The sequence below is a fragment of the Sphaeramia orbicularis genome, chromosome 17 (assembly GCF_902148855.1).
Source record: "Sphaeramia orbicularis chromosome 17, fSphaOr1.1, whole genome shotgun sequence".
In the NCBI taxonomy this organism is placed as follows: Eukaryota; Metazoa; Chordata; class Actinopteri; order Kurtiformes; family Apogonidae; genus Sphaeramia; species Sphaeramia orbicularis.
Genome location: NC_043973.1, coordinates 23,591,831 through 23,616,904, shown reverse-complemented (window position 1 = coordinate 23,616,904; position 25,074 = coordinate 23,591,831). Strand labels below are relative to the sequence as shown.

Genomic DNA, 25,074 nt, shown 5'->3' with positions numbered 1-25,074 from the left:
CACAGGTCCATCTTCAACCCTATTTCTGAGTAATGACACCAGAAAGGTCATTTTGAGTGTTGGCCCTTTAAATGCAAATGAGCCTTTTCATACCCCACCCCCTCCAGGTTGTTGACTGTGCTGCTCTGTCCCATTCAGCCACGTGTGTTCATTAATATAACCAACAACTGAACATTTTAGGTAATCGGCTCAAAGTTATGACATATTTTTAGTATGGACTACAATCACTGCTGCTGACAAACAATTATGGCGTACTCTGAGAAATGTTTGTCGGAAGTCTTGACCTTCCATGTGCAAAGGTCGTGACGTAACTAGTTATAAACCGCAACAAATTAAGAAGGAATTGAAACGGGTTGTAAAAATCCACTCAATTTTTGCTGGAATGAATATAAAGATAGCTTTGCAGCACCTGGAAGGTTCAAATTCAAACGTTCTGAACTGTTAGGGTCCAAATACACAAATAAATGTGACAAAGACTAATAAAAGTGAGTTTAGAAAAATATGACCCCTTTAAAGAATAAAATGTTGCTATGACAACACTTTTCTGGCCATTATTCAATGCCAAACAGTGAAAAGATAATGTTTTTCACTGGATAACATCCATATTCATCCACTGAATTCCCTTCTTATTTAAGTTTTCACTACATATATTATATGAGTCTGGACCCAAATAGATGTAAAGTGCAGTCAGACTGGTTGGTGGAAGCATAAACAGCGAGGTAGTAACTCTGATTTATAAAGTCACTAAAACTACTGCTGAGTGAAGGATTCTTCTCAGCCTGTCATTGTAGAATGATGATTGAATGTCGGCTCACACCTCTCCTTTGACAATTTCATGAAAGTAAACAAAGCATTTGCATTTTGTTACGAAGCGTGACATTCTCCGTCTTTGCTGAAGCCTGAGATTAGATTAAATTAAACCTCAGCACTAACGTTGTGTTCTCACTTTTCAGTGCAACATTTTCTTTAGAGCACACTTCAGAACCCGCCCTTCATGTTCTCTGGGAGTTAATGTTGACGCAGCCTGTCTGTTCACCTTCGTCCATGACCTGATTCAGTCACTCTTCTCCCAACCCGTGGATTAGTAGTCCTTCTTTTGATTTGTTATTTTCCAAATTCTAGATAAAGCCGAGTCTTAATTGATGATAGAAGTGTGGCTGTGGGGAAGTTATTGTCCCCAGTGAAGGTTCAGTATTTTAGTTTGAGCAGTCTACTGTACGCGCCCATCTGTCGTGTGTGCGTGGAAGAAACTGAAAAGCTACTAAAAGTGTCCAAGGGTTCCCTGAGGAGGACTCAGTGCTCCGCTGTGGAGTCCTGTATTGCAGGATATAGAGATGATTAGGGAGTAGGAGCTTGTTTATCATCACACTCCTTCACTCCTCTCTCTGTGTGTCTCCTTTTTGTTTTTTTCCATATCCTTTGTTTGTCTGTCTTTCCTATTTAATGTCATCCCAGTTTTTCTCTTCTGTCCTGTTTCTATCTTTGCAACTATTTCATCATTTGTTTCATCTTAAGATATACAGCAACTTCTGTCTGGCCTTCTCTCCTTCATGTCCTTCGCTTGTCTCTCCTCTTCCTCTTTATTTTGCTTAGCAGAAGGAGCCATAAACACTCTTGTTTATGCTCTTCATTACAATTCAACACCACATCTCAGGTTTATAGCTCGACAATCTCCACTTCAGTCTGAATGAATGGCAGTGATTCTCCCTCTCGCATTAACACTTGGTCTCTTGTTGCCATAAGCATCGGCTTGTCTTAGAGGCTGGAACTCAATACAGACTGAATCAGAGACATCCACAACAAGCTGTCTGCGGCTTTTCTTCCTTTTATTATATGTAAAATATAAAATTCAGTTTTTACTGAAAGTATAGAGGATGGACTTTGGGAAGGGGATTTTAGTTCAAACATGAGTTAAAGCAGTGGTTCACAACCTTTTTTGGCTCGTGATCCCATTTTAACATCACAAATTTCTGGTGACCCTAGACATTCAAAATGGAGATGTTTTTTGCTAAAATGAATTTGTTTTTGATCATGTAACAGTATGCTATATTATGTTGCAAATAATTGTTAATTTTAGATGACATTTAGTCTATATAATGTATATTTGGTGGACGGAGGCAGAAAAGCCAGGTGTGGATTACTGCGCAAAGTGAGAATTTTGTTTTCCATTGGTCAGGATATGTACAGTCAGTCCAGCTGGTATTTACAAGGCTGACAATTAATACTGAACAAACAAGAACTCAAACTATGAATTATGAAAGAGCTGCAGCATCTTAAACCAGCCACAATGAACATTTGAAGATAAACAGTACCACAGTGCTTAAATTTCAGCTTCACAGTTTGTCATGTCTTTGATGTATTGCGTTAATCACTCTCAACTCACCGTATATTTTTTATTAGTAAGATTTTTTTAAATTTTTTTATCAATTCCTAGAAATTTCAGGCGACCCCATTTGAATTCCATTTACACCTCGTGGGGTCCCGACCCCAAGGTTGAAAAAATACTGAGGTAGAGCATTAAAGAAAAAGTTCTGTACATTGTGCACAAAGCAGTTATTGAAAAGGGGGACTATGCAATAAATCTTGAAAATTAAGAAAAACAAGGAAAAGTGAATACATGGCAAATTATTTTTTTTCTATCCAGTGGCACCTGCAATGAACCTGAGGATACGAGGGGTGACTGATCGAACAATCAACCTGGAATGGGAGGGGTCAGTTGTGCTCACAGATTTCTTGGTGACTTACACGCCAAGCAGCCCTGGTGGTGAGTACAGACACACACTATCCTTAAAGAAAAGGAAGTTGTCTTATAAGATTCAGTTGATGCAAAAGTCACTCATGCACACCCACAGAAATAGAAAAATATTCAAAGCTTATGTATCTGTTTGTCCTTTTCTGATTTTCTGCTTAAATCTGTAACTCTCAGGTGTACAGCTAGAGATAAGGGATCCCCGGAAACACCACCTCCTGGACCATCACAGGCCTGGAGGCAGGCATGGAGTATAACATCAACGTGTTTGCTGTCATCAACAGCAGTATCAGCGTCCCTGCTAGCATTACTGTTTCCACCTGTAAGTGCACTTGTGTTGTCAGTACAGACAGATGCACATTCATACATGTAGAGATGTGCAATGTGATGGTGCATATCATATGACAATAGCATGTTGTTGATTATGTTATATTGCAAACCACAGTTTTTTACAGCAATATTTTTTTTTGCTTATCTGGTTTACTTTTTAGGCTTTCATTCACATTTAAGGTTTTTTTCTGCTGTAGTTTAAACTCTATTTGGTATTTTAAATTCAAGTATATAACAATATTCATATTAGACCTATTTTAATATCTATTTGCTGCTAAAATACGAGCATTTCGTTGGATTTTTCATTGCTTGTATTTTCATCTTATTTATTGCCCACTATAGGTGAAAACTGTTTCCCTTTTTATACAGTCACGGAAAAAAATTATTAGACCATTAAAAGTCATCAAAAACAATGGTTATGCAATCAAGTACTAACTCCTGTGTGTATCATGTGACTAAAACAGAAAAGAAACATGGAATTCCTAAAAGCACTGTTTTTAGCAGTACAATGCCATAGCTATTGATGTAAGTGATTTTGGTTATTATCAAGAAAACCATGGACAATGTCTAGATATCAGCTCTTAAATTAAACTCGTATGCGCTATTTTTGTTGTTATCATAATATTTGTCCAAACAAATGTACCTTTAGTTGTACCAGGCATTAAAATGACCAAGAAACTGAAGAAAACAAGGGTGATTTAATATTTTGTCTCTGTGACTGTATATTATACATTATTGTTTTCTTACGGGCAAAAATATGCATAGCGTCTAAAAAAATAGGAGAAAAGCAATCAATTATGAGTAACTTTTTTTTATTTGGTAAGTGTATAATACATAATATAGTCAGACAAAAGCCTTTCCATGTGGACATTTTAGATGAATATGCGTTTACAGAAAATGCTGTGACAGGTATCATCATCTGGATATGAAATTAACTACATGAGGATATGAGATTTTTGCTCATATCACTCAACCTTACATGCACACATTCACTCAAGTCAACATACACCCACTATGTCTATCACTTTTTTGCATGTGTGAAATTTCTCCCAGCAATGTCTCTCGGTGTCAATAGAGTGAGAATATACCACCTGCTCCTTTGTGTCACCAGTTGTGATTTCACCTTTTAATAACTTGCTTGGTGTCCACCTCACACGACATGTGCTTCAATACTTTGGTGAGATTGTATTTCCCGGTCAGTGTTAATGCCAGGGTCTTTTCATTTCACTTAACACATTAAACCTTATTATCAAGTGGTTTCCATGGTTACCAGATCTACACGTATCCACCATAAGTAATGAGCTGATGGGCGAGTACATACTGAATGTCATGATTAGTGCAACATTTCTCTTGGCTGGTGAATTTATCCTCCATTTCACAGATAAGTGAATTTAATTTCAGTGATGAGAGATTTTGGCAGTAATAAAGCCAATTTCAGACAATTAAGCTTAATATGCACTACTTTTCATGATTTGTTGGGTGTAGATAATACATTTAATTATGATCTGCAATATTTCATAACAACACAGCAGCCCTTGAAAGAAATCATCTTAGCAATCCACTGAATCCAGAATATAGGGCTATTGCTTTAAAACAAGAAGCTAATACTGCAGGTTTTATACTGTACAGATATACTGCACATGTGTAAAACAACCTGGTTATCAGCATCAGCCTTTTACATGTTTCATCTTAACAAATAAAAAGGAAATTGTTTGGTCAGAAAAAAAAAAGAAAATTAATAAAAACTGGGGCAGTAAAAGTCTTCAGCATTAGACCATGAGCATGAGATGGAGTAGTGATTTATAGGTTGTATGGGTCACTGAAGAACAATAATATGTCTCGGGCTACCTCTCTAGATCTCTCCAATCCTGATGGTTTAGTCTTCAAATCCATCACAGAGACGTCAGTAGAGGTCCAGTGGCAACCCTTCTACTATTCCTTCGATGGATGGGAGATCAGCTTCATCCCCAAGGTAGGCTAATGCTGTGTGAGTACACTGTGTGTGTGTGTGTTTCCTGTCGGTCCTCATATAAGTCTACACTATAATGGATAAGAGGACAGTCTATGCATGTACATCACAGAAAAGACTAGCATTCTAACATCTGCAAATGGCCTGCAGATTCCCCTTAAGACTGCACAAATACTCAAATCAGTTTTATGTGTTTTCATTTTGATGTTGCAACAGAAACTTTTTTTTTTTTGTTTTCACCTCACACTACTAGTATGTAAATGACTTTAAAAAAGCAGAAACAAGACGCAGTCAGAAAAATAAGTGAACTGGATTTAGGCCTCTGTGGTGTTTGCTCAACTTGAAGCCCATACCAAATTAGACAAGCGGATTGTCTCGTAAGCTTATTGGCTATTAGGTGGATGAGCCATTAAACCCTCTGTGAAAAGAAACCTGCGTAAAACCATAGCGGGGCCAGGTTCAAAGTCAGAAAGCAAAAACCTCTCTCTTTCTAATTCCTGCTGTAAACTCAGGTACTCTAGGCACTCTAATCTCACAGTCCCTCTCAGTAATTGGTTTTCTCCTTTAAGGCATTCTCAGTGGGAGATATCCTTTGGTCCGGCCAGAGTGCAAGTCCTCAGATCTGATGTTAAGATGCTTTTTTATATTTATTTCAAGCCCTTTCAAAAAAAAAAAAAAAAAAAAGCGCTGGGCTCTCTAATGTTGCTTTATTGGTTTACTCTTCATTTTCCTTTTTCTTTCTATCCATCTTCCTCAGCTCCCTCCACCCTTTTGCCTCTAACCTCTCCTTTTACTTTACACTCTTCACCCCTCTCCTCATACATCCTTTTTTCTCCCTTCTCTCCTTCCCGCTTTCCCTCTCTTGCCTTAGCCACAAGGGAAATCATATTATGAGTTGCCTGTCCCGCCCCATGTGGATTTATCCAGCAATGGGGATTGTGAATTTGACAATCTCGTAATGGAAGTAGGGCATGAAAGCGTTGGCCTATGCGAACAAACAAAGGGCTCACTACCCTGCACAGAGGAAGCAGAGGGAGTATGAGAGGCAGGGCGAGCTTCAAGAACTGCTATTAAACTATTAGAAAACAGCCAAATTGCAAAAATACCATGCTGCAGCAAAGTGTGCACATTTTCAATAATACTCGCTGTTACTGATATGATCAACCTTTATAACAGCAATTTTAGATCACTAAAATATTCTCTGGAATAATATAACTGAGGCATATAAGACATTCCTGGAGGCTTGTTTAAAACAAGGTATTTTGTTAATTGTTGTACAAGGGGCTGCACTTTCTGATACACAAGCACGCAGTCAGGCACACATGGCCATGCATAAATATTTCCTGAAGTGCAGCACCTCAGCATTATGATTCATGCAGAATAGTCACAACAAACGGTCAGAGCTCAGAGGTCAGGGCATATGACGATGCAGTACAAATCGGTAATGCCTACTTGAACCTGAAATGATGTTAAATGTTGCCTGTGGCTGTAATGCTAGTCAGATTGCTCTGTGTGAAATCACTTGCCTTACTCGTGAGTAAAGACAGAGAAAGGAAGGTTCTGTGATTATACTGGAAACGTATAATCTCATGTTCTTTTGAGTCTTAAGATGCACTTTTACAATAACAACATTACCGTTTCCATTATTTACATTTTACCCCCCTTTGATAATAAGAAAGAACACCAGGCACTGTGTTTTAGGGAGCCAATTTTTTTTTTTTTTTTTAATGAAAAAATGAAATGAAAGTAAAATAGAATAGAATAGATTTACTGTCATTCTACAATGGCTATACAATGAAACTGGTAGAGCTTACCCTCTTCAGTGCTGCAAATAAAAGGATGAATAGCAATAAATAAGAAATCTGATAAAATCAAAACACCCAAGATGATCAAACATCGAATAAAATCAGAAACATCCAGTAAAATCAGCATCCAATAAAAACAAACATCCAGTAAAAACAAACATCCATAAAATCAGCATATTAAAAAAATATTAAAAACATTAACTGTTGTACAAGTGCTAAAAATAGTTCCACCTCTATCTGTTACAATGCTTTTTGATGGTTAATTAAACACCACAGAACCAGCATGTTCTGCTATTTTGATGCTCTTCATGGTTAGTATGCTTTCATGTTTAGGTCAAAATAGGACACAAACTTGATAGATGTTGTTCACCATAAACTATGAAATTCAGTCCTAGGTTGACAGTGTCTGCTTTCGCATGTTATAATGGCCATAGATGTGTTTGTCAGTCTCTTTATTCGAGGTATGTGTTATTGGAATACACACAAAATATGTCACAGCATTAAAAAACAACAAGAATTGCAAGAAAATATGAACATGAAAAGACAGACCAGTCCTAAGAACTCGGTGATTGATGTTTTATGTTATGTTATGTTATGTATGTTATTATGTTATGTTAGTATGTTATGTTATGTTATGTAAATCCAAAAGGGAGTCACACTAAATCCTGACTTTTACCTGTAGAAGCCATTTGGTTTTAATACTGTGCACATATTCCTTGCAGTATCTTAATTAAGAGCCTGAGAGTAAAGCTAAACACAGCCTAAAACTGTTGCATCTTTACCACTCACCCTTCTCTATGAAACATTCATTAAAGATAAATCACCTATTTATTAATGTCAGGATTATGGTATTAGCACATTATAAATAGATTTTGGTTCAAAAAATTTGGTAGAAAAACTCCCATATTCACACAGACAACACTGGGAAGATGTGGAAATGAACAGTATATTAAAGAAATATAGAGAACACTCTGTACAGCAATAGGGCATATACATTATATATGTATGAAGCAAGATGTATTTAAGAGTCGACCAAGTGCAAAACCTTACCCTTATATCACTAATGATATCAAGGATATATTTTTTTACTCAGGTTATGAGACGTCATCCTCCTGTGTGTGTGTGTGTGTGCGGCACAGTATTAAACAGGACATCTAAAACATTTACCTTCTATTTACCTTCTGCATTTCGTTCCACAAACAATGTTCCTGTTAGTGTCAACAATCCACAGAACTCACTGTCAACAGGCTTTACAGAAAAAAGAAACTACTCTTCAGTTAAGAATTAATCCTGTTGAATGTCAACAGTTTTCAGAGTGGATTGGAGAACCCTTTGATATTCTCTCGTATTATCTGTTTATGTAAATGCATAATAAAGGGCAGTAGGAGGAGGCGCTGCTTTATACGAAACCATCATTACGCATAATCTGTTTGACAATGTGCAGTAGTTAAAACATAGTATATTTTTGCCCCATTTTGTATGTCTCTATGCAGAAAACCAGACAAAAAAGTTTATTTTTGTTATTTTTATTTTACATTGTAATTAAATTGTAATATACAAATTGCTATTATACATTATTAAAAAAAGATTACTTAATATTACTTCCCATAGTATTAGCACATTAGTAATTGATTCACTTTATTTCAACTGAAACATTACATTACACTCATTGCAAATGTAATAGAGTCACCTTTTATTAGTTTGATTATGTATAAAATTACATTCTACTATATCCAAAATGTTTTTTATGCATTTCAACAAGGACTAAAAGTCTTATGTCCATCCTCAGTTATGCTCCCTCAGTGTGCGACCTTGCACATGGAGCAAATGATGACTAATTATGAGGAAGAAGATGCAGGAGACAGGCGTGTGATAAATTGTTACGATTCATTCCGGATTCATTTTATGCAATTTAGCACTGCCTTCATTTAACTGTATTATTATTGAGATTGAACACCAGTTGTTATTGGAACATTACCGTTGTGTGTTACTGCCCACCCTGGTAATTTAGTTGGGGTGATTAAATGGATTACATCTCTAATTACCGTTTTGATTCAGGAAACTAGCAAGCTGTTATATGTTCTGTTTTAATACAAGCCTTCACAGCTCAAGCTTTTGGGGATCTTGGAGCAGCAGTAGGTGTAACATCTGTCAGTGGAAGGAAGTGCAAGTGAAACGCTGGCGTTCTGAGAACAGCTGGGAATAGCAGGAGCTCCATATGGATGACTGACAGGTCTTTGGAAATGTACAAAGTGCTGCTTGTGTAGAATATGGCCTGAGAAGTAGCATTGTAGCATGCATTTCCATTTTTGCCAAGTACCACAGTTTGGGAGTCTAATATGCTAAATCATCCAAAAGTTTACATAAGAAAAAGCCTCTGCATATAGCACAGAAACTCCCACTGCATAGAAATGATCTCCCTGAGTCTTTGCTTGTATGTAGTGAGGACAGTTTCTTATCTGCCAGGTTTTCATCCACATCGAGACAAAACCTAAACCATACAATAGCTCACATTTACCTCAAATATGCAAACAACATGAAGCACACACGAGTTCATATCTCACTTTATCTCATAACTTCTAAACTGTCTTTTTTTCCAGGACAATGATGGAGGGATGACTGCTCAGCTCCCCAGCACCATCACTTCCTTTGTGCAGACCGGTCTGAGGCCAGGGGAGGAGTATACTGTTAACCTGGTGGCTCTGAGAGACCAGGGCCGAAGCCAGCCGGTCACCGCCACTGTCACAACATGTAAGTTATAAAGGACAGAAGACAGATTAAGTCATCCAGTTTCAATTCACATACTGTAAATGGACCAAACTATGTCAAATGACAGTGTTAAACTAGAAGGATTAACTGAAATAAGTTAAAATATTGCTGGCACCTATTTTTCTGTTTTACTTAAATCTATTCCAGTAAATGCGAACAACAAAAACTTGTGGGTAGACACTGAACCAAAATAATGCATTATGCAGTGTTATTTACATTTAAATGTTGCCCACATACCCACATTCAACATTAGGAATTTTTTGCAAATTACCTGCCTGAAGGGGGAACATGCAGTTTCAATACAGCATCCAGTCAACTGTTCCATTTTTAAAGTATGTTTTTTTGGCTTTTTTTTTTTCCTGATGACAGTTGAGAGTTGACAGAAAACAAGGTTAGAAAAAGAGAGGAAATGTCCCCATCTGCAACTGAGCTGAGGATGTTGACATCCAAGTATGTTATGCCTCACAGCAAAGACACAAGGGTCTGCGATGACTGCCAGGAACTGTACACATACTGTATGATACAGGATGTGTGTTTAAAAAAAAATGTCACAAGGATTGCAACTGATTTCTTTCATGTCAAAAATACGTCAATGAACCCGAGAAAAACTCGACTCAACCTTGACTCCTAAAATATTCACAAAGCTGGGAAAAAGACCTCAATTTTACTCGATAAATTTCACAAATTATTACTTTTATTAATAGATGACCATTTTTCTGTTGATGTTGGTAATTTACTCATTAATTTGGCATGGAATATATTTCCTTCACACTCACAATGAACCAAATGCACACAGGTGAATAGTGGCTGTCACCTTAATGTATTGTTGGTGTGACACCATTTATGTCCCTGATGTAAACCACGCTGAGGTATTGCCCCCACTTCTCACCCAGCTGACACTAGTCGGACAGCTATAATGGATCCAATTCAACACTTGTCCATAACAATTCAAACTGTGATGTCTGCAGTCAAAACACCATCAATTTCCTGTCAAGTCTTTATTCATTTTGCGGCTTGTAATTAAGGCGAGATTAATAATTCATGACACTGTTTCATTCATTTTTCATGGGCAGCCCACTGCAGGATACCTTATTGGATAAAGAAAGAGGAAAAGACAAATTTGAAGTTACTTAATTATTTATACACGAGATTTATTCTTCCTTGGAGAGAAGTGAGTGCGTTGAGGAGTCGGAGGAAAACCAGCGGGAGGGGACAGCTGATGTGGGAGCTGCTCTCAGCAACTGACTTCCTCAGGGTGTTTTCTGGGACAAGACCCAAGAGACCAATTTCTAATGCGTCACAGATCAAGACGGACCTGTAGTATGTCAACCCTGAGCCTGGAACCCAGAGTTTTAAAATAACACTTTTTTATAGCCCTTTTATGGGCTATAGCTCTGTGTCGCTCAGTGTATGTAGTGTGTCCTTCATATGAGTTTACCCTGAGGCCAGCAAGAGAGAACAGTTATGCTTTTTACAGCTTTCAGTTTAAAGCATCCATAGAAAACTAAGTATTGAGTCGTCTGCTATTTTGGCATAACTGGAGAATTAAGCTTAGATTAGTACTACCTGTGGACCTCTTTTTAAATTATTAAAGAGGTCATCTGTTATCTTAGTTTTGTGCAAATCTCACATGTCTGTATGTTTGTATAGTAAAAATTACACTACAAATGAATACAATACAATATGTAATATTTTTTAGTACAGTGTGAATCAACGTTTGTGATTTGATGTGCCACATCTTTTGCATTTGTTCAGCCTATTTCAAGGAAAAACTATGGAGGCTTCGCTGGCAATGATAAATAAAAGCTTTTAAGCATTTTGGGTGCAAATTCAGGAAGCTCATATCATCTACCATCTTCATACTCTTATCCGGGTCCAGGTTGCGGGGGCAGCAGCCTCAGCAGCCTCAGCAGAGGAGCCTAGACAACCCTCTCCCCAGCCACTTCCACCAGCTCTTCTGGGGGAATCCTGAGGCGTTCCCAGGCCAGCTGAGAGAAATAATCCCTCCAGCCTGTCCTGGGTCAGCCTCGAGGTCTCCTACCGGACAGACATGCCTGAATGACCTCCCCAAGGAGGCGTCCGGGAGGCATCCTCACTAGATGCCCAAACCACCCCAACTGGCTCCTCTCAACGTAGAGGAGCAGTGGCTGTACTCTGAGTCCCTCCTGGATGTCTGTGCTCCTCACCCTATCTCTAAGGCCTAACCCACCCTGCAGAGGAAACTCATTCTGGCCGATATAATATCATACAATACTGATATTCAGTGAAAAAGCAAACTAAAATCCTAGGAAAAGTAACATTTCAAGTTCAGCTACAGTAAAAAAAAAAAAAAATTCTATTGTTCAACAGTTATCTGTGAGTGGTGAAGCCACTCTTGGACCTCAAAACTAGGGTATAATTTAAAAACAGTTTTAGCATATCCCATGTGAATACAACGCATGAAACACAAGACATGGGGGGTTGAGTTCTAAATCACTGGAAGTCCTTGGGTTATACTAGTCTTAGATGAATAAGGCTTTGTGTAAAGCAGCATATGACTTTCATCACAATTTTTTTTTTTCTAATTTGTAAAACCCCAATGATAGCCTAATTATCACTAATCCATTAGTCTTTCCATGCTTACACACCTGAATCACTTCACTGACAGTGAACAACTTTGAAGATGACTCCATCATAAACACAGTCTGCTTGTTTACATAACAAACCGAAATGGCACTCTAGCCTTTTCGGAAATTTTGTCACGAAGTGCATTGGTGGAAGTGAAAGCGGTTTCTTGCAGATTCCACAAGAAAACGAGCCAAATTGCTACAACGTAAAATTATACAGTCCTCCAGCGTTGTTTTAAAGAATGAGTATAGACTGTGGATGGAGGTAAAGGTAATATTTGGGTTCAGCACCCACAGACTGCGTAATTGCTGCTGCGCGGAATTCTCAGTCCCACAATCAATTGCGACAAAATATCAGAATCATAACCTTGTACATGATATAACATCTGAGGGAACAGTTGTCAAACCATAACTTTCTCTTTCAAATAATTAACAGGTTAATGAAAGAGCGTGTTAATTACATACATTTTCTCACACCTCATTAGCTTGACTTGCAAATTCTTTGTTAGAAGGGATGCCATCAATGAAAGAAGTGCAGAGAAAGTGTTGGGTAAACCCTTATTGTGTCGAATGCTCTGTGTGTTTTTCTCATTACGCTTGATTTGTTTCTTATTCTTCACACCTAACAAGTGTTGTTTCCCAGCAATCACTGTGGAAAGACTTTAATCGTGACTTGTTTTACACCTCGCTCAGATAAAGCCAATGGTATCGCCATGTGTCAGGCTCGATAAGTTTTACATGCTTGGCTGTCAGGGGAAAAGCATTTTCTGATAACAAATTCACATCTACTGAGGGAAAAGCTGCAAGCGACGGGCATTAACAAAAAAAAAAAAAAAAACTTTCAGTGTTTTCCTTCAAGATAAGCCATTCACTCACTGCGTGCAGTCAAAAATATATCTTGAGCCTCAGCACTTTTTTTGGCTGGCAAAATGTGTCTGAAGTAAGAATATTTTAAAAACTTTTGATTTATTCACTAAAAATACAGTCCTTTTGATTATTTGTGATTTAAATAATATTTATGCTGTATGTACTTGTTGTCTGCAAGTGTTTACTGAAAGCTTTAGCTAATTTCATCAGACAGTAAAACAAATTAACACACTTTTCAAAGCAAGGTTCCCCAAAAGGATTCATTTGGTATTCATCCAACAATGTGTCTTGATGTTTGAACACTTTCAGTGATACCTAGCCTGAATTAAACACAGGGTGCTTGTGCAGGTCTTGAAAGTTTTAAAAAGTATGGAATTTTAAATGCTATTTTCCAGACCTTGAAAAGTCTGGAATTTTGTGTGAAAGTCTTCGGTCATAGTTGAATTTTAGAGTATGCTCAAAGGTACGTGATCTTGTAAGATAAGAAATACATGAGGAAAGCATATAAAAATTTGATAGGATTTCCTTGTAGGACTAATAAAGGAATATCTTATCTTATCTTATCTTATCTTATCTTATCTTGGCTTAGCTTAGTTTATCTTAGCTTATGTTATCTTATCTAACTGGTCGGTACTGGAATGATTCTAGTAAAACTTGTTTGTGTGATATCCATGCACTTTTGTGATTTTCATAAGTTTTGAAAATGTTTCTGTCAGTAAAACATAATTTACTTTGAATTATGCATTCATTCATTCATACATTTATTAAAATGAAATTTTATACTATACACAAAAGGCACAGTCTCAGCCAAATAAGTAGGCATGCTAGTATAAAAGTACATGAAATCAAGGTATTGGGGGAAAAAAATTCCAGTTTTGAAAAAGTCTGAAATTTGTATTTGAATAAAGAGCAAGCAACCTGTAAACAGTGCACCAGTCAACTGCTAAAATTGTTCTCCGGTATTTTTTCTGTATTTCCTTCATAGTGATTGATGGCCCCACCCAGCTGATCGTTCGGGATGTGTCAGACACTGTCGCATTTGTAGAATGGACCGCACCAAAGGCCAAGATTGATCAGATTGTGTTGCGTTACGGTCTGGTGGGAGGAGAGGGGCCACGGACTACCTTCCGCCTGCAGCCCACACTCAGCCAGTATTCCCTGCAGGTCAGCGGAGTATCACTGTATTGTGTGGTGTGTGTGTGTGTGTGTGGTGTGTGGTGTAGGTGTGTGTGTGTGTGTGTGCAGTTTATCATGTGCAGAGAGGGTCACAGATCTGATCATACAGACACATTTTAGGGATTCACCTGCCAGCTGACGCAAGTTAAATCATTTATCTTTGGTTTGCGATTTGGTTTGTGTGGTTATAACATTGTACTCACAAATATAGTGGGGGTGTGTGGGGGTGGGGGTGTGTGTGTACATAACTGTCATGCTTGTTAAATAATCTGATCTCAGAGTCGGTCTGCCTCCTGTGTCTGGAGATAAAACAAAAACAAATGAACAAATCCATGCAAAGGGATTAAACAGACTAAACTCTGTGCTTTTCTGTTTTGCAGGTTTTGCGCCCTGGTTCGCGTTATGAGGTGTCTGTGAGCGGTGTGAGGAAAGGAAACGAGAGTGGATCCATCTCCACTGAATTTACTACCGGTGAGGACTGACAGCAGGCAGATGTAGTGATAGTGGTGTGTGAAATCCTTTGCTTGCATATGAAAACAGCTTATGCCATATGGCTTACCGTATATCATGTATTGAATATGGTGAAAACATCTGACATCAAAGCACTTTGCACTTATATGGTAGAAAGACTGTAATCTATATAAACATTACCCTGATTTGTTTTGAGCGCAAGCAACATGGAACTTAATCAAATTTAGCTGTGCATATGATGCCAGACTGTCTTTTTCATACTTTTTCAAACAACATAAAACCTTGAGTATGTTAAGCAAAGAATACACCATCAGTATGACTACATATCATGATGCATGTTGTTTTTCATTCACTGCTTTCTACCTTGAAATAGGATGTTTATGTTATAGAGATAGATATAATTAGATATAAAGTAATAAACTGCTTAAGTGAATTGAAATGCATGAATATCCTTAACAGTTAAGTGTGACTTCACTGATTTTCAGTACAGTCCATTCATATTATTTTACTTCCAGATACTTTTAGTAAATTACAGTTTAACACAAGTTCTATCTGTGTCTGATGTTGTGTAAACTGCTGATACTTGCTTGTTCACGATCTCTTAGAATTGGTCTCAGTGTCCCCAACATTGTCAGCTTTATCGTTCTTCTCAGAGATCGATGCCCCCAAGAACTTGCGGCTCTTGTCCAAGACCTCCACCACACTGGAGCTGGAATGGGATAACAGTGAGGCTGAGGTAAAAAAAAAAACAAAAAAACAAAAACAAAAAAAAACTACTCAGAAGGAGAATAGTATTTGTCCCTAATATTTAATGTTTTAACTACAAGTAGTCGGAACAAAATCTGTCAATTTACCATTTCTTTTTGATACTTGCTTTGTGTCAACCTGAAGTTATGAGTAATAAAAAACAGAAACACAAGGGCTTGTTTTCAACATATAGTAGTGGTGTTGGATGAAAATAGTCTTAAAAAAAGAATTGTTACATTTTTGGGGCAGTTGACTATCCTGCAAATATTTTAGCTTCTGCAGTACCTCAGCTCAATACATACACCCCTTACATCACTGAGGAACTTTTTTATGATGTTTATCAAAGCCTGTTCACCCTTTGTCGATCCTTTTTGCATATTTGCAAAAATCTGTCTTGTTTTCTTTTGAGTACTGTATCACCACATGCAAGAGGGTAAATACCAATAACAGGAATGTAGAGGAAACATTCAGCCTCAGATTTTTTTATGAATAAAATAAATAGAAATCTATTCAAGTTTATGATTCTCTCGGGTGTTAACAGAGAGCTGCCTCAGTGCACAATAAAACAAACTTAATATTCTTTCAGCTGTGTGTCATAGATGTTATCTTTAGCTCAACCTTAGTAAGAACATTTTTTCTCTGTGCTTCTATTACTTTGATGTAAATAAGTATAAATATGTGCTTAAATGTAGGTGGATGCCTACCAGGTTGTGTACAGCACTTTAGCAGGAGATCTGTACGACAAAGTCATCGTACCACGCAATGAGGGAGCAACCACTAAGACCACGATCACAGGTAAAAGGAAAACAGTGCTTTATTTATGTCATTTCTATTTCATCTTTATAATCAACATGTATAAGCCTCTTCTTCACTGATATGTTCTGCTTGATTCATTTAGTGTTATCATCTCATGTGTACTGAAGAAGCCTGGAAGTGCATGTGTGTTTTACATGGCAGGATAATCTCCAGACCAAAAACTCAGCTGACAAGCCACTGATTGTATCTGTAGAAATGCTTGTTGTCCTGCGGGCATATTGAAAGGCTGTCAGAAAGGAGGGGTCAGATGGGATGTTTTTTTGAAAGGCCACAGCGTTAGAAAGGGCATGGCCAGCATAAGAATAGAAGCAAAAGGTCCCCATGTTATTCTGCTGGTCCGTTGCAATCGATGCTCGCTCCACTTTCATTCCTTCTCTGTCACACTTATTTTCTCTTTCCACACTCTCTCTACTAATAATCTCTGTCACTCTTTTGCTCATTGTGATTGCTGTCTCTATTTCTGTAGTTTGAGACAATCACTGTAGAATGGATAAGAAACTAATCAGTCTGGCTTGTAGCTGGAACGCGTGTTTCTTCAGAACATGCATGTGTTAGTTTGCCTACACCTAGTCACCAGTGGAGAGATAATTGAGATGTTATGTAATAAAAAAAAAAAAAAAAAAAAAAAAACTTGACAGAATTGGCTTTCACTTGTGCCAGTAAGTTTTTCAGTACCTGGCAACTTGTTCTGAATCACATGAAAGAGGTAGATCCCTCCCTTTTTCCACAGTAGTTTTAAATACGAGTCTGTGACTAATATCTGTGTTCCTTATTTATTTATTTATTATTGTCAATTATCTTTTTTCATTGTGCAACAGGGTGGGTATGTTCATGGGTTTGGGTATTAAAAAAAACAAAGGAAAACAATGACTGTATTATGCTTTTCTGGATGACTCGATGTAATAAAAACACTTTGAACAAAAAAAAATAAAATAATTGGCTTTCACTTGCGTTTGATGTGATGATTCTGTTCTCTAGCCGTTCTCTTTGTTTTTGTGCCCTAGACCTGCTTCCAGGCACAGAGTATGGCATTGGGATTTCTGCCATCCGAGATAGCAACCAGAGTACACCAGCTACAATGAACGCCAGGACAGGTCAGTCGGTTACTGCTGGTAACAAGACTGCAATCCACTCATGCATGTTACACACATTAAGAGAATCACAGTAACACTGCAGTGGAAGTCTGAAAACCATAACTGGTTGCTTATCTACTTGTTATTATACATGTAATTGTCAATTCCTGCTGTGGGTCAGTGCTCCTGTTCCAACCATTAAAAGTCATTTTAGCGAAATTAAGCAAATGAGATTCTAGCAAGGCTATTTGAGGGAGGTTTGTGGCTGTTTTATATTACTGGTTTGGGTCAAAGTTCCCACCACTGCGTTTTCAAGCTATAATAATGCAACCATTTTGCTAATGGCCCTCTCTTTACCTCTGCACTTCATCAGCTGTTTGAATTTTTATCATGGTTTGAGTTGTTTGAGGGAAAGAAAGAAAGAAAAAAACCAACAACATTTAACCTTCTGCTCAGAATGTTACTGTGTGGAAGCACTTTGCTAATCTTACCCATCACACTGTTCTGTCAAGCACATTATTCCTCTGGTTGCAGTTATTTTAACAGTAGATGTTATTTTGCACTTTGCAGTGTTCTGCATGAATTTACCTTAGCAAGCTGTTCCTACCAGCACTACTTAGTGCATGCTTTGAACTTACCTATCACATTTTTCTCAAACAGTTTTAAATAACATTATGTCTGCCCAGAATGCAGCAGTGCTCATACTACTAAATAGCTGAGCTTAGAAGTCTACATATGGGTAAATGCCGTACAACTTTTACACAATTTTAAACATTTCCTTCAATATAAATGTGTTTTTTTTAGTTTTCTTAGCTCAAATTTTTACTTTGAAAATGAAAGTCAGTGTTCCAGACATTATTAAAATTTAATTAATGTTTCCTCTTTGTTCATAGATTAGAATACAACAGACACTACTGATGAACACGCTTTATTGTATCAGAAACATGTTTCATAAGTTTATTTGATTGATTTCTGCCATCAACACAAACTTAAAAGATACAAATCTGTGTGTGTTTCAATCAACAACTTGTATGTGAATATACAGTAATAAAGCAGATGTGCATTAGCATCAGTCCCCCTCTGGACTCGACTGCCTCCACACGCAGACGTATACATCCCAAAATCCACGGCTCTTTACATGATCTGTTTTGAGTTTCCTGGTGGAGTGGAGGCGTGTAATGGTGAGCGGCAGCGTGACATGAATGCTTTATGCACAGTCGAAGCAGGAGCAGGAACTGCAACATCAGTTCCTATTCAAAAAATCTGGTCTGTCAGCCTTTATTGCATTTTCTATTTTTCGATGTGCCACTCATTTCTCATCAGTATCAAACCTGTTACCTGTTTTTTCCACTCGAGCGCAAACTAAAAATGTACAGAGTCAAGGGAACTGATATGTGTGAAAACTTGTTTGCTGGAAAGCTTTCAGCTCATTCATTGGACTTTTGTTAAGGATGAGGAATGTCCTTAAAATGTCATGTAATATTATTTTTATGTCTTCAGTAGCTTTAAGATTTCCATCTGTAACCATTTCACAGCATCAGTGTGTTGCTTAAATCATGTCTGTGTTCTGTTAGGACTGGATGTGCCGTTGGACCTGACTGTGACAGCATCCACAGACAATACCATCACCCTTGTGTGGGGGGTGGTCCAGGGCCCAATAGACCATTATAAGGTCACCTACACATCCTCTTCTGGTGTCACCACTGAGGTAAAAAAAAAAAAAAAAAAAAAGTGAACACATTAAATTTAAAAAAATAATACAACTAACATAATGCATAGAAAGTGGCATACAAGGCTGTAACCTTATGCTGTAAAGTGTCATGAAAAGTTCCAGTGAATATTTTGCTGAACTGGTTTTGTCCTTTTGCAGCTGACTGTTCCTAAAGACGTAACCACCACGACTCTGACAGACCTTGAGCCAGGGACTGAGTACACTATCACAGTGGCTGCAAGGAGAGGAAGACAGCAGAGCACTGCTGCTACTATAGATGCATTCACAGGTACACAACGTATCACACAGTACATTACAAACAAATTACAGTGTTAACATTTGATTGCACCAGAAAGATTAATCAAATGGGAGTGGTTATAGTTTCCTAAAATATCTATAACATTCAGCCCTCTTGTCTTTTTCTTCTTATTCTGCCTCGAAAGTTGCAGATAAATCTTTGACAGAACATGAAAAACAGTCATCAGTTACACTTAAATAACACAAAGTTGATTTTCCTGTTGTGTCACATAATGATCTTGAATGGTGTATATAATGAGCTAAAATGTGAGAGCAGGTAGGGTGAGTCATACCAAAACAAAATAGAGCATCTTAAAAGACTTTGAAGAAGCAATTAGCAGTGGTGAATTATTCAAGTCAGCTAATGAGCCCGTTACAAGTGTTTTCTAATTGCACCTCTGTTTTGCATCTAAATGTATTTGCGTTTTGGTTGTGAATCCTTTTCAACAGGACATTCCCTTAGTTTTTATATAACAGTTATAACACTGTTTGCACTCCTCTGTTCTTTCTCCACTTGTCTTTGGATTTCAGTCACAACTTACTCCTCTGTTCTCTACACTTGTGTCTATCCAGTCAACAATATGTCGACGTGCCTGTCAATCTGCACAGCTCTGGTGTTTCTTTGTTTTTTACAGGAAGTTTGATGTGATTTTTCACTCATACAAAATTGTTGTCAAAGTGATGGACATGTGCTAACCCAGCTGTCAGATGTGTCATTCTTTTTCTGGACATCATCATCATCATCATTGCTTTCATCTTCCTCATCATCATCATCTCTTCTTTGCTCTGACCACTTTGCGGTTGTCAACATCATAACCATCATTATTGTCATGAAGATCACCAACCCATTCATCAGCTTGTGTTACCTCTGTTTGCTTCAGTAACACCACTCTAACCATCTGGAGACGAGACGCGAGATGAGAGAATGATAAAATGACAGATCAAGAGAATCAGACGAAAAATAATTACCTGTCATCTTCACATCCACTACTCAGTTGGCCATACTGGCAGCATCTGTCTGCTTGCACTCAGGTGAACTCTTCATAAAGGCGAAAATGTGGTGAATAAGTGTAGTTGGAAAGTTTGAACTCATACTATGATGCGTTTCAAACCGTGGACCTCATTTATCTTTAAGTTTGTCTCTTAGCCACTGACATGTGGTTGTAAATAAAATAAGTATCAACCAAAACATTCCTTACTTAATCATTTGTCTATTTTTTGTTACTCTTAACTTACACAAAGTATGGTGTTTACACAGAAAGATCAGAAACAGACAGGAAACCAAAAACTCAGTCAAATGGGAAATGTTCCTACATTTGCATTTGTCTTTGTCTTTTCATCTATGACCAGTTTGGAGCCTCTTTCTTAGCCATTAACATAGACAAAAATTAAAATGAAATGTTGACGCACCTTAATTTGTTAACAAAAAGGATTTTAATTCTAGTATGGGTCAATCAACCAATACTACATTTCCATTACAACTGCTCTGTCCTGTTAACAAATCCCACAATCCTACTCTGCAATGCTTCATCAAATATCATCAGGGTTTTCTTCTAGCTTTTTGTGAGCCACAGGAGACATAAAGCAGCAGTGTTATAGAAGTTGCTTTACTCCTCATGGTAAGTAAGCTGACCTTCATCCGTAAAGGGAGTTTTATGTGATGAATTTTGAGCGTCACACAATATAATTAACATTTACAGTTGGTGACTTGCTGAGTTCTCATTACCTACACTTCAGTTGTTTCTTGCACTTGCTGCATATTACTCTAAGTAATTAATTACGTACTCCTCTTATCTCCGAGACTTATATCACTAAGAACATATGCATATCCACCACTAGACTGGACATACTTTTGGGGGGTAAATTACACCTTTCTGTACAGTTTTGTTCATAAGGCAATAGATTTCCCTCCTCAACATTAGTGCTGCAGAGCAGCATTTTGATGTGTGAAATCTGCATTCACAGTACCAGCATAGGATTTACGTGACACAAATTTATGCTGACACCACAAAAATGCAGTGTACATTGACATTGATTCGGGAAATTTGCTGTAAACTGTAGAAGTTATAAATCAGAAAGGAGGAAAAGATGACTGCAGACCAATGTAAACAGCACAGCTTTCAAATCATTATTGATTTCAAAGAAAACGTCCCAGGATTCCTTTATTCAGAAAAAAAATCTAAAATGGGCAAGTATGTAGGACAGTTATTGTAAATCTAGATCCTGCTGTGTTAGCAGCAGCACTGGTTCATATTCATTTCGTCAGCTCCTTTTCATGCCATACATTTTGACAACAATATCTGCTTTTAATGTCATTTCACCATTTTCTTAATGGAGCCAGACCCACCCTGTCTTCATCATACCTCAGATTATCTCATTATCTTTTTTTCTTTTTCATGACCAATTAAATCATTACTTCCATATCATTGCGCTGTGAACTGACTCTCACCTGCCTCATCAAGATTACACCCAAGGCTAATTTTCTCAACTGTATTATAAACGATCTCTTGCATCAGCTCAGACTGCTTCCATCCATCACTGACTTGCTTGTCTGTCATCTCCATAACAACTTCACATCTGCAGTTTTTCTTTTTTCCTTCTTCATTTACTCCTGACTGTGGCCGACTTTTTACCTGTCCTTGAAAGTGCTGCGTTGACATTTAAACCTCCCCCCGTTCCTCCAGGAATCAGACCCGTAACTCACCTCTACTTGTCAGAGGTGACTTCAGACTCAGTGTCGGTGGCGTGGAGCGCCCAGCACCACCTGCTGACCTCTTCATCCTGAGCTACAGCTCTGCTGATGGAACCGACACCTCTAAGGTGACACTGGACGGCTCCAAGACGAGGTCACTGGTCCAGGGGCTGCTACCGTCCACTCAGTACACCGTCAGTCTAATCACTATACAGGGGGACGTTACCTCTGAGCCTATTACAGCGTCACTCACGACAGGTGAGCTGCGTTACTTCATGGAAAAGACTGACTCCAATGAATGTTAGTAATTTGTAACAAATAAGCAGCATGCAATATGAGGTGGGAGCTTTGAATGACGTCTGCCACGCAGTTCTATTATTATTAATATTATTTTACTTATTACATAAGGTCAGAGAGATATATATACACCTGAAGAATTTTTTTTTTTCTTTTTTTTTTTATGGGCACATGTCTACATACATGCAAACATACATTTACATGCAGAAATATACAAATACATATGTAGTTATACAAATCTGTATAACCACACTCACAGAGTTATGTGTTTTTTTAAGCATACCAAGAGAAATGGTAAATAATTATTATAAAGTAAAATGTTTACACCCCTCTAACTAATATTTCCAAAATCAATTTTAACTCTAGCCTTCACCTTGTGCTACTTACAAGCAGATATTAAATTTGGTTCTTTGTTCCTGTCGACATCCTTTTTCCTGAGCCCATTCATGCTTTAGAAAACATTTTTGAGATGCTCTGTCTGTTTAAGTGTTTTTTTTATTTGTGCCTTTAAATATGTTATGAATCATCCCTCAAATCACAAAGTACAATGGTCAAAGGACACCGATAAAAATTAGAATTGTGAACCACTGTCCATTTTTTCTTCAGTGTAGTGCTTCATCCTTACAATAATGAGACTCATCTTCCTGCTGAGAAAATCTACATAAACCACATTGTTGTATATATTACATGGTTATATTGTTTGTCTTCTCAGGTCTGTAGTTGTAAAGGTAATATTGGTGAGCCTAATCATATTTAAAAACAAACTGCACGGATATTTACACAAAGTATATTAGCTTGTTCCGTTCTTGTATGGTATACGTTGGAAAATAACAATGAAAATAGAGTCCAGTCTGAATAATAGACTCTTATGTATATATAAAAGCCAAGTGGCTTCTGTATAGTGCTTGTGTGTCTTGGGATTCACACAAAATCCGGAAAGACCTGACTGCTACAGTTTGGCATACTTATGTATTTTGGGTCAAGGAAGACAGTAGCGAAAACGGCAAGTTGATAGGACCAATATTTTGGGCAATATTAGTAATTTTGGAATACAGTAGCCTCACAATCACGTTGCTATGCCTATAACGCTTTGGCGGTGACTGCTGGACAAATGCAGTACAGCATGCAGGAATACACAACAGCATAAAAACTACCAAATCTAGAACCTGTGGATGTCTACGGGTCAACGCGCTAGTTCATGTTTAAGCCCAAACACGCAGTTGTTTGAGAAAGTGCTGACAAGTGGCACTTGGATGAAAAGAACCACTGAGAAAATGAAAAATTAGGGACAGGAGAGTGAGCTCAACGTGAAAGCTCAAATTATTACCACAAAATGAAATCTAAGGAAAGCATTGAACAGTTTGTAATGTATTCTGTTTTTCTGACTGGCATTCATATTTCATAAGCTGGTTCCTTTTTAGGTTTGTTTCATCTTTTCTACCTGTGCTTAATTGCCAATTCTGTCATTCCTTTCTATTTCTTTTAAGTACAGTTATTTGTTCGCAGCAGCAACTTTGATGATGTTTTGTGGATTTTGTTTTATCTGTTAACGTACAGTATAAGCGTGCTTTTAATTGGCCTGTGGTGAACAGCAGCTCCCTGAGATGTCTCTTTTGATTTCAAGCGCTCTCCCCATGTCTTTGATAAGAATGAATGACATGAAGGTCAGTATTGCATGCCTGAAAAGACAAACATAAAAGAGAATCACTTGTTTTGGCAAAGAGGACAAAAGGGAAATTATCAGAAGGGAAAACTGGAGATGACTAAGGACAAAGAGAGGGAAGTCAGCAGCGAATGATAGAGATATTAACTCAGCGCCAGTGCCAGAGACACCTGCATGCTGCCATCTGATTACTGCTCCAGTTTCATATAATACCTTGGCAGCCTTGAGCCCTGTCTCTCTCTCTCTCTGTCTCCTGTCTGTCTGTCTCTCTTTACATTCACCCACACATGATGATAAGCAGATTTCTCAGTTGAAATTGGACGGGGATTTCGAGACAGATGTACAGTATTTCTTGCACCTGTCTTCAGACTGCAGCAACTTCCATGCCTTGCTTTGATCCTATATGTTTAGGTGCAATCACTGACTGTGCTCAAGCTTGTTTTGCATAATCATATGCACATTTTAGCATTGTGCAAAATTTGGTGCATGTTTGAAACAGTTCGTAGGTGGTTTGGTTTGTAACGCCGTGATTGTCGTTCTGCAGGTTTAATGTAATTCAGCCTCAGGGTCACATTCATTTATTAGCTTATACAGTGAAAATTGAATTGTGTTCTTCCAGGAGGATATGTATTCAATACTATCAGATATTTCTGACACCACAATCATGTAGCATTTTCATTCTGAGCAAGCCCAATAAAAATAAAATAGATCATTTTTTTCTCCGCTATTTTTCCTTGGCACCACCTTTGCCAAAGCAAACACAATTAGTAGGATATACATGCATGAAAAATCACAACTTACATAATTGCTGCTCAGTTTCATACAAGTGGAATTTAAATGAGTTCCAGGCTGGGAATAATAAATTACCTCTCATGCTTGTGAATAATAATCATTATTTAATTTATCATAAAAGAAAGGGTGTGGAGCAGTGGTTTTACAAAAGTTGTCTGTTTCAGTCATTCGTCCGCATAAGATTGAAATGATCTCTTAAGCTCCGTGCCCTCTTTGTTTCCTGCTTTCTTTGCCTCTCTTTATC

At 37.8% G+C, this 25,074-nt stretch overlaps 1 protein-coding gene across 1 annotated transcript in view; it reads left to right on the top strand.

Annotated features, from left to right (window-relative positions):
• The window catches only part of tnr (tenascin R (restrictin, janusin)), a 189,158-nt gene that overhangs the window by 121,311 nt on the left and 42,773 nt on the right, over positions 1-25,074 (top strand). The window contains 14 exon segments of the mRNA XM_030160124.1: positions 2,645-2,764; positions 2,927-2,946; positions 2,948-3,071; positions 4,936-5,051; positions 9,454-9,604; positions 14,081-14,259; positions 14,652-14,742; positions 15,396-15,478; positions 16,182-16,284; positions 17,310-17,399; positions 18,953-19,086; positions 19,249-19,378; positions 22,071-22,136; positions 22,139-22,336. Of these exon segments, the coding sequence (XP_030015984.1) occupies positions 2,645-2,764; positions 2,927-2,946; positions 2,948-3,071; positions 4,936-5,051; positions 9,454-9,604; positions 14,081-14,259; positions 14,652-14,742; positions 15,396-15,478; positions 16,182-16,284; positions 17,310-17,399; positions 18,953-19,086; positions 19,249-19,378; positions 22,071-22,136; positions 22,139-22,336 (1,605 nt within the window).